General features: G+C 40.1%; 1 protein-coding gene across 1 annotated transcript in view; it reads right to left on the minus strand.

Annotated features, from left to right (window-relative positions):
• The window catches only part of MNS1 (meiosis specific nuclear structural 1), a 91,339-nt gene extending 82,087 nt beyond the window's left edge, over positions 1–9,252 (minus strand). Inside the window, exons 1-2 of the mRNA XM_005685728.3 lie at positions 9,140–9,252; positions 8,169–8,390 (exon numbers count right to left, since the gene is read on the minus strand). Coding sequence (XP_005685785.1) covers positions 8,169–8,390; positions 9,140–9,142 — 225 coding nt within the window. The 5' untranslated portion in view covers positions 9,143–9,252. The remainder of the gene's footprint in view (positions 1–8,168; positions 8,391–9,139) is intronic.

Here is a 10,374-nt window from a genome sequence, read left to right on the forward strand (position 1 = left end):
AACTAGGCTAGAAAGCCCAGAGATAAACCCATGCACATGGGAGCACCTTATCTTTGACAAAGGAGGCAAAAATATACAGTGGGGAAAAAGACAGTCTCTTCAATAAGTGGTGCTGGAAGAACTGGACAACTACATGCAAAAGAATGAAATTAGAACACTTCCTAATACCATACACAAAGATAAACTCAAAACAGATTAAAGACCTAAATGTAAGATCCGGAAACTATAAAACTCTTAGAAGAAAATATAGGCAGAACACTGCATGACATAAATCATAGCAAGATTCTTTATGATCTACCTTCTAGAATAATGGATATAAAGACAAAAATAAATAAATGGACCTAATTAAACTTAAAAGCTTTTACATGGAAAAAGCTTTCACCTTCATAAACAAGTTGGAAAGATAACCCTCAGAATGGGAGAAAATAACAGCAAATGAAACAACTTACAAAGAATTAATTTATAAAATATACAAGTAGCTCATACAACTCAATACCAGAAAAACAAACAACCCAACCAAACAGTGGGCAAAAGACCTAAACAGACATTTCTCCAAAGAAGACATACAGATGGCTAATAAACATATGAAGAGATGTTCAACATCACTCATGATTAGCAAAATGCACATCAAAACTACAATGAGATATCACTTCACTCCAGACAGAGTGGCCATAATCAAAAAATCCACAAACAAGTGCTGGAGAGGGTGTGGAGAAAACGGAACCCTCCTACTTGCTGTTGGGAATGTAAAGTGATATAGACAGTATGGAGACCCCTTAAAAAACTAGGAGTAAAACCACCATAGGGCTTCCCTGATAGCTCAGTTGGTAAAGAATCCACCTACAATGCAGGAGACTCCAGTTCAATTCTTGGGTCGGGAAGATCTACTGGAGAAGGGACAGGCTACCCACTCCAGTATTCTTGGGCTTCCCTTGTGGCTCAGCTGGTAAAGAATCCACCTGCAATGTGGGAGACATGGGTTTGATCCCTGGGTTGGGAAGATCCCCTGGAGAAGGGAAAGGCTACCCACTCGAGTATTCTGGCTTGGAAAGTTCCAAAGACTTAGTCCGTGAGGTCACATGGACTGTACAGTGCACAGGGTCACAAAGAGTCAGACACAACTGAGCAACTTTCACTTTCCACTTTTCAAAAACCACTATATGTACCAGCAATATCACTTCTAGGCATATACCCTGAAGAAACCAAAACTGAAAAAGAGACATGTTCCCCAATGTTCATTGCAGCACCATTTACAATAGACAAAACACAGAATCAACCTAGATGTCTACTGACAGATGAATGGATAAAGAAGCTGTGGTACGTATATATGATGGAATATTACTCAGCCATCAAAAGGAACACATTTGAGTCAGTTCTAATGAGGTGGACAAACCTAGAGCCTATTATACAGAGTGAAATAAGTCAAAAAGAGAAATATAAACATCATATACTGACACATACATATGGAATCTAGAAAGATGGTACTGATGAATTTATTTGCAGGACAGCCATGGGGAAACAGACATAGAGAATAGACCTATGGACACGGGGGAAGGGAAGAAGGGAGAGTATGGAGAGAGTAACATGGAAACTTACAATACCATATATAAAATGGATAGCCAACAGGAATTTGCTATATGACTCAGGGAACTCCAGCAGGGGCTCTGCGACAATCTAGAAGGGTGGGATGTGGAGGGAAATGGGAGGAGGTTCAGAAGGAGGGACATGGGTATACCTAGAGCTGATTCTTGTTGATGTTTGACAGAAAACAACAAAATTCTGTAAAGCAATTATCCTTCCATTAAAAAATAAAGTGCCCCACTCCAAAAAAAGCAGCAGCAGCTATGGCACATATATATAATGGAATATTACTCATCCATAAAAGGAACACATTTGAGTCAGTTCTAATGAGGTGGATGAACCTAGAACCTATTATGCAGAGAGAAGTAACATAAGTAAGAGAAAAACAAATATCATATATTAACACATATATATGGAATCTAGAAGGATGGTATTGATGAATCTGTTAGCAGAGCAGCATTGGAGACTGCTTACCTAGAGAACATTGGAGATGCAGATATAGAGAACATACTTAAGGATAAGGGTGAGGTAGAAGAGGGAGAGGGTTGGATAAATGGAGAGAGCAGCATGGATTCATATACACTAACATATGTAAATAGGTAGCCAACAGGAATTTGCTGTATGACTTGGGGGAACTCAAATTGGGGCTCTGTAATAACCTAGAGGGTTGGGAATGGGCAGGGGATGGGAGGGAGATTCAAGAAGGAGGGGACATACGTACACCAATGATTAATAGTATGACAAATCAAACCAATACTGTATACCAATCATCAAAAATAAATATTTTAAAAAATGAATCTCAAGAGTATGATGTGGAATAAAAACAGCCTATTCAAAAGTGACAGACATATGATTCCATATATATATGTAATCACGCACGACTGTTTACACAGCATTTTTTAATAACATTCTTGCAATAACAAAATTATAAAGATGGAGAACAAATTAGTGATTACTGGCATAGTAGGGACTGAAGGAAGAATGTGACTATAATGGGGTATCATGAATGAGGTCTTGTGGGGATGGAATAGCTGTTTCTTGAATGAGGTGGTGGTTGCATAAATGTATACCTTTGATAAAATGACACAGAAGTACATAAGCATAATGCAGCAATGCCACTTTCCAGGACTTGATATTGCAGTACAGTTATACAAGATGTGATCAATGAAAGAAACTGTCCAGGGGCCAGTAGACAGTACTCCCACATTATCTTTGCACCTTCCCAAGGATGTGTAACTAGTTCAACATTAAAAAAAAAAAAAAATCAGATGTGGGGAGAACAATGAATGTTGACTATAACAAATTAATTGTATTAAAAACAATCACAAAACAAATAAAAATCAACCAAATAACCACAATGAAGTAGAAAGGCAGGAGAGGACCAAAATAACTGTAAAAAAGTGTTTGACAAAGAGAAAGACACAAAGAACTGTACCCAAATCTATAATATAGTAAGTAAATTAGCTGTTCACAAGGGTGCAGATTAGCAATTCTGAAACTATCTGTATTCTGAAGTTGAAATAATAAGTAAATATATTACAGATAATGAGAGCCAGATTTCTTTTTGTTGGGAGAATGCAATTACAAATAAATAACAAAAGGGGAAAGACAAAAGTGACCCCTGTAGAGGCAGACTGGAGTCAGCAGTACCAACACAGACTCATGGCTTGTTTTATTAATAAACACATGCAGATAGACACAGATATAAATGTAAACACAGATGTGTGTGTATGGTTATTTTCTAGTTCTTTCCCCTTACAGTGTCACACTAAAAATGAGCACATCTATCATTCAGACCTTGGTTTCTAAATATCATTCTTCAATGAAAAGAACCAAGTCTCCTTGGAGAACTGGCTGATTCCAAGGCAAGGAAAGAATAGGCTGAGTCTGGAATACCTTCTGGTGTCAGAAAGTAAGTAAACTTCATGTGTAGAGAAGGGTCATGTGGCAGGGAATGTCAGCAACCTCTGGGAGATGAAAACTTCAGTCTTACAACTACAAGAACACGAACTCTGCTAAGTAAGTGAGCTGAGAAGAGGCCCCAAATTCCATATGAAAATGCATCCCAGCAACACCTTGCTTTTAGCCTTGAGAGACCAAGCAGACAATCCAGCTACACCACATCTGGACCTCTGACCAACAGAAACTGGGAGGCAACAAATGAGTGTTGTTTTCACCTGCAAAGTTTGTGGTAATTTGATACACAGCAACAGAAAAACTAACATAACAAAAAAACTATAGTATTCAAAATAGTCAAGGTCAGGAAAGGCAAGAAAAAGGGAGGAATTCGGATAGAATGGAGGGGACTAAGATTGGTGGAGACCAAAGAGACCTGACAACTAAATGAAACTTGTGATCTTGGAACCCAAAAAGATGTCAGTGGAAAAACTGATGAAATCTGAATAAATCTCACAATTCAGTTAACAGTATTGTGCCAAGGCTAATTTCTTCATTTTGGTAATTGTCCTATGATTATGTTAGACATTAATATAAAGGGAACTCAGGTTAAGGGGATACAGGATTTTTTAATACTATTTTTGCAACTATTCCATAAGCCTAACTTTATCTCAGAAAGTTAAAAATACACCTATTCCCAAGTTCTATCTGCTGAAAACACCTGGAACCAATACAATAATAAGCACATCTAACACCCAAGAATAATAAGCATATCTAAACCCAACTTGTCTCTAAATATTATTTCCACTAAAAAATAACAGAATTCCTTAGTACAATGGCCAATTCCAGGTACAAATAAAGAAATTTATAAGATGAGCCTTTTATTAGTTTTCCAGAGAAACAGAACAATATAATAGGGAATCAGCTCAAGCAGTTTTGGAAATGGGCAAGTCCCAAGACCTGCAGGGTGAGTTGGAAAGCTGGATGAGGACACCCAGTTGCTTAGTTTTAGTCTAAGTTCAAAGGCCAGAGAGCCAGTGGTGTAGCTCCTGTCAGAAGGATTTTAGGCTTGAGACTTGAGCTGATATTTCAGTCCAAGCGTGAAGACAGGAAAAATGTGAATAATCCAGCTGGAAGGCAATCAGGGAGGAGGAATTTCCTCTCACTTGGCTTTTTTGTTCTAGTCAGGCCTTCACTGATTGGATGAAGCTCACCCACACTAGGGGGAAAATCTGCTTTACCCAGTTTACTAATTTAAATGTTAATCTCATCTAAAAACACCCAAAATAATGTTTGACCAAATATCTGGGCACCCCATGGCCCAGTCCAGTTGACGCATAAAATTAACCATCCCTAGGCTGTAACATTTTGCTCTGACAAAAAGCAAGGAAGCTACCACAGATTAAGGAAGTCTTGTCAAAAGGACACAGAGCAACAAAAAGGCATCCACTGGCCAAAGGTAAGACAATTTGAGCATGAAAATGAAAAATAAATACAATTAAATCAAGTATATAAAGACCCATGAGTCCATAGAGATAACTTTAAAAAGAGACCCATGAGTCCATAGAGATAATTCTAAAAAGAGAAAAAGTCCAAAGCTAAAGAAAACAAAATTTTAAAAAACAACACAGGCATACACCAATGGAAGTAACTAGGATACCAATTCTTACTCTGATAATTAACTATTGATCTCCCTTTCAAGTAAAAACTGTATTTCAGGGTACCAAATTACCCTTTGTTGTTGTTTTTAAACAACAAAACTTAAAAATCAGTGTTTTGCAACCCCTAATAAAGAAAAAAGATTCATTGGTGAAACCACAGATTCAAGTTTGGTGGGGATCTTTACAACAGAGGAACCAGGCTGTCTCTCTAAATCCACTGATCAACATCAGCACCAGCTAGTGGATTACGCGGAGAAGGCAATGGCACCGCACTCCAGTACTCTTGCCTGGAAAATCCCATGGGCTGAGGAGCCTGGGAGGCTGCAGTTCATGGGGTCGCTAAGAGTCTGACACGACTGAGCGACTTCACTTTCACTTTTCACTTTCACGCATCAGAGAAGGAAATGGCAACCCACTCCAGTGTTCTTGCCTGGAGAATCCCAGGGACAGGGGAGCCTGGTAGGCTACCGTCTATGGGGTTGCACAGAGTCAGACACGACTGAAGCGACTTAGCAGCAGCAGCAGCAGTGGATTACAAGATCAAGGATAGCACCGCCATAGAGTGACTGCCAAAAAGTTGTACATAAATCTATTATGAGATGGTTGATGAGTTTGAGCAAGCTCCACGAGTTGGTGATTGACAGGGAAGCCTGGTGTGTTACAGTCCATGGGGTCGCAAAGAGTTGGACAAGACTGAGCAACTAAACTGAAATCTAATTACGCCTTTAGGGCTAACTTTCATTTAAAGGAAAAATAAGAGATAGAGGAACAAAGTAAAGGAACTATTGAGAAAGCAAACAAATAAATACAGAAAGCGGGATATCCTATTAAACAACTGACTGAGCAAGTTAAACACATGTTAATAACAAGTTAAAAGCATGAAGTTAAAGAAATAAAGTACAAGGGAAGGGCTGTTTTAGATTAAGAGGGATCCGACATAACCAAATATACTGTATGAACCTTGACTGAACTGTAAAATCTGTCTTTTAACACAATCAGAAATTTGACTATGGAATGGTATTAAATGATGCCTAGAATTTATTTATTGATAATTTTATTAGGTAAGATAGTGGCATTATGCTGCTATGTTTAAAAAAATCCATATTTTATAAGATGTATACTGAAGTATGCAAGAGAGACTTGATACAATACCTGGGATTTTCTTAAAAACTAAAGAAAAAATAAGAATAAAAAGAATGGGGGAAAAAATCTAATCCCTAAGAATATTCTTGCCCAGGGTTAAAAAGTCATGTCTAAGCTTCTGAAATTTTAAACTCAGAAGGATGAATACCACTTTTAAAACTTGTTTTTGCCATTCCCTATATCTTACAATATAGAAATATCAATAACCTCAGATATGCAGATGACACCACCCTTATGGCAGAAAGTGAAGAGGAACTAAAAAGCCTCTTGATGAAAGTGAAAGTGGAGAGTGAAAAAGTTGGCTTAAAGCTCAACATTCAGAAAACGAAGATCATGGCATCTGGTCCCATCACTTCATGGGAAATAGATGGGGAAACAGTGGAAACGGGGTCAGACTTTATTTTGGGGGGCTCCAAAATCACTGCAGATGGTGACTGCAGCCATGAAATTAAAAGACGCTTACTCCTTGGAAGAAAAGTTATGACCAACCTAGACAGCATATTGAAAAGCAGACGTTACTTTGCCAACCAAGGTCCATCTACTCAAGGCTATGGTTTTTCCAGTGGTCATGTATGGATGTGAGAGTTGGACTGTGAAGAAGGCTGAGCACTGAAGAATTGATGGTTTTGAACTGTGGTATTGGAGAAGACTCTTGAGAGTCCCTTGGACTGCAAGGAGATCCAACCAATCCATTCTGAAGATCAGCCCTGGGATTTCTTTGGAGGGAATGATGCTAAAGCTGAAACTCCAGTACTTTGGCCACCTCATGCAAAGAGTTGACTCATTGGAAAAGACTCTGATGCTGGGAGGGATTGGGGGCAGGAGGAGAAGGGGATGACAGAGGATGAGATGGCTGGATGGCATTGCTGACTCGATGGACGCGAGTCTGAGTGAACTCCGGGAGTTGGTGATGGACAGGGAGGCCTGGCGTGCTGCAATTCATGGGGTCGCAAAGAGTCAGACACGACTGAGCGACTGAACTGAACTGATATCTTACAAAATGTTGACCATACAGCAGACACTAAAACAATACATAAATATTAGATAACTTTTTCACATTTATAAGAACTCCTTATTTTCTTGTTGGTTTCCCTTTTTCTACCTCCCTCATCCCTTAAAATATTCAGAAATTTCCACTCAAAAGCTGCCTCCAAACTTTAGTAGTTACATACTTACATATTACACTGTAATTCTTTCTTTCTTTCTTTCTTTTTTTTTTGGCAGCATTTTGTGGCATCCTAGTTCCCCAACCAGGGATCAAATCCATGTCCCCTACATTCGGGGCATGGAGTCTAAATCATTGGACTGCCAGAGAAGTTCCTGACAAAGTAAATTCATAGCTAATATATGTGTTCATTTTCTACCACTTAAAATACATGTTTAATATCTGCAAATTCAAAACAGGTGTTCTTAAATTTTTGTCTTTAGAATTTTATGGAAGGCAACAGAACTAGATTTAAACCATGGAAGTCAGTAATTAGAGATTTCACATTTAAGGAAAAAAAATCCTGAGTGCTTACTCTTCCAGGCACTATTCTAAGAGCTTTGCCTATATTAATTATTAAAATAGTACTAACTGATTATTAAAACAATCCTATGATGTAGGTACTATTATTATTCTTATTTTCTCAAGGAGGCAGACAAAGGAAAAGCAACTTACTTAGTAAAAGCAAGGTTCCATAGCTAACATATCCAGTACCAGGGCTCAAAGGCACACTAGCTCCAAAACCCCAGCTTTTTACCACTACACTGGGCTGACTCACAGGGAGGCATCCTTTGCCTGATGTTTATCCTATCTGCTCCATTCCAGTATTAACAGTTGGCTTTCATTGTTTCCAAAGAGAAAATGAAGAGAAAAATGATGTGAGAATGAATAGTAAAACTTACCTTTTGAATGGCCTCTTCCATATCCAACTCAAATTGTTCATCCTGTAATAATCTGAGGAACCTTTTGCGCTCAGCCCGGTCATCATTCTCATTCTGCACCATTCGGTCCCTGGTTTGATTCTGTAGCCTTTGTAGTGCCTCGACATGCAATTTTTTGCAATAGTTTATATCTACTAATTTCTGATGCCTTTCACTGAAGCTGAAAGTTCTCCTTTCGGAAGCCTAAAATGGAGAAGGGAAAACAAAACAAACAAAAAGCATACTTTGGTATTCCAGGATCTAATTTGTAACAATACATTGATGTAGCCCCAGAAACAAATGAAACTGTAATAAACGAAAGGCGTTTGGCTTCCTCTCCAAACTCAGAGACATAACAAAAAAGCAATGTGGTAGATCAAAAAAATTTTTTTAAGATGTATTAATGAAGCAGGTACTATTTGTGTTCCCCATCTTATAGATGAGGCATGGAAAGTTAAAGCAACTTGCCTCAAGTTTCCTCAGCCAATAAACAGCCATATTAGAATTCTAAGACGCGCGGGTGAGATCTACATACCCAGCTCTCTACCACTATCCTCATTCCATCCTCTACTGTTTCCCCCTTGGCCGTGAAGTGCGGTTCAAAAGCTGCTCACGTTTTTCTAATACACATTAAATAAGTCAACCCGCTATTTATTCATTCGCTCTCTCCTGGAGCTTTATTTCCACTCATTTGTTCAGCAGTTCTTAAACATCTCCCAAATTTCCAGAAACGTGGGAAGCAAAATTTTTTGCCGGGCAGATCTAATGAAGGGCGGGGCGGAGGTGGGCGACAGCCAGCACGCGCGTCGCTTAAACAGCAGCACCTGAGGTCTCTGAGATACGGTTTTCCCACTTAATTCTCAGATTAGGCACTTCAAATCCTTTTTTAGAAGCAGGCTGGCTCTAAACTAGAATTAAATCAATAGACAACAGAGTAGTTTCGGCATGCTTACCATCTGGGCAGACGAAACTCCCCTTTTCCCTCTCGGGCGGCTACAACCGCCAGCGGCAAACCTAAACACCAGCAGGGCTCTCTGGTATCTACGCGGTTTCCCAGCAACCGCCACCGAGGAGGGCCCGCCCGAACCTTGACTACGCGCAATGTCGCCGCTTCCCATTGGACGCAGCAGTACCCATTCACTACTGAGTTTCTTGAGAGGCTGGCAGAAGGGCTACACCATAGGTTTAAAGGAGGCAGGCGGGAGTTCCAAATGTATCATGGTGCAAAGCCTTTGCAGTCTGTTAGGAGCCCAAGATTCCCCTCAAGGGACGAAGTGTGGGCTTAGTGGAATTTGGAACCAAGTTGAAATATAGAAACTGTTTACTGAGAAATACGGCAAACTCCTATGTAAGACAGTGAGGGAGATCTGGGTTCAACCCCCGGGTTGGGAAGATCCCCGGGAGGAGGGCATGGCAACCCACTCCAGCATTCTTGCCTGGAGAATCCTCATGGACATAGGAACCTGGTGGGCTACAGTCGCTGCGGTCACAAAGAGTCGGACACAACTGAGCAACTAAGCACCTCTGTAAGACATGAGACCAAAGGCACTTTACTTACACAGAACATATTACAACCTCACTGCATGTTGTACAGGGCTGATGACCGCCTACGTCCTCACCAATGGGAGGCACCGTCACGGTGCATAATTACTGATTAATAACCACTGTGGGTGGCCCACAGAAGCTGCTGGTAACCTGAAGGAATAAAGACATGGGCCACATGGATCTCATTCCAGGAACCAAAAAGAGAGTAGATATATAATGGCAGGATGTTGGTCATGTTTATTTTACTGGCAAGTTAAGACAGTGAAGTCCATTTTAACTGGAAGAACTTAAGAACAGGAATGGGTCAGAGAAATCAGTCAAATACATTGATTTTAGAGATGACAGTTATAGAAATCTTGTCAAAACTAAAATTAAAAAAAAGTTTAAGGTAGTTAGAGTGTGAACTCGGAGAAGGCGATAGCACCCCACTCCAGTACTCTTGCCTGGAAAATCCCATGGACGGAGAAGCCTGGTGGGCTGCAGTCCATAGGGTCGTGAAGAGTCGGACACGACTGAGCGACTTCACTTTCACTTTGCACTTTCATGCATTGGAAAAGGAAATGGCAACCCACTCCAGTGTTCTTGCCTGGAGAATCCCAGGGACGGGGGAGCCTAGTGGGCTGCCGTCTATGGGGTCACACAG

Source organism: Capra hircus, chromosome 10, assembly GCF_001704415.2.
Source record: "Capra hircus breed San Clemente chromosome 10, ASM170441v1, whole genome shotgun sequence".
NCBI lineage: Eukaryota > Metazoa > Chordata > Mammalia > Artiodactyla > Bovidae > Capra > Capra hircus.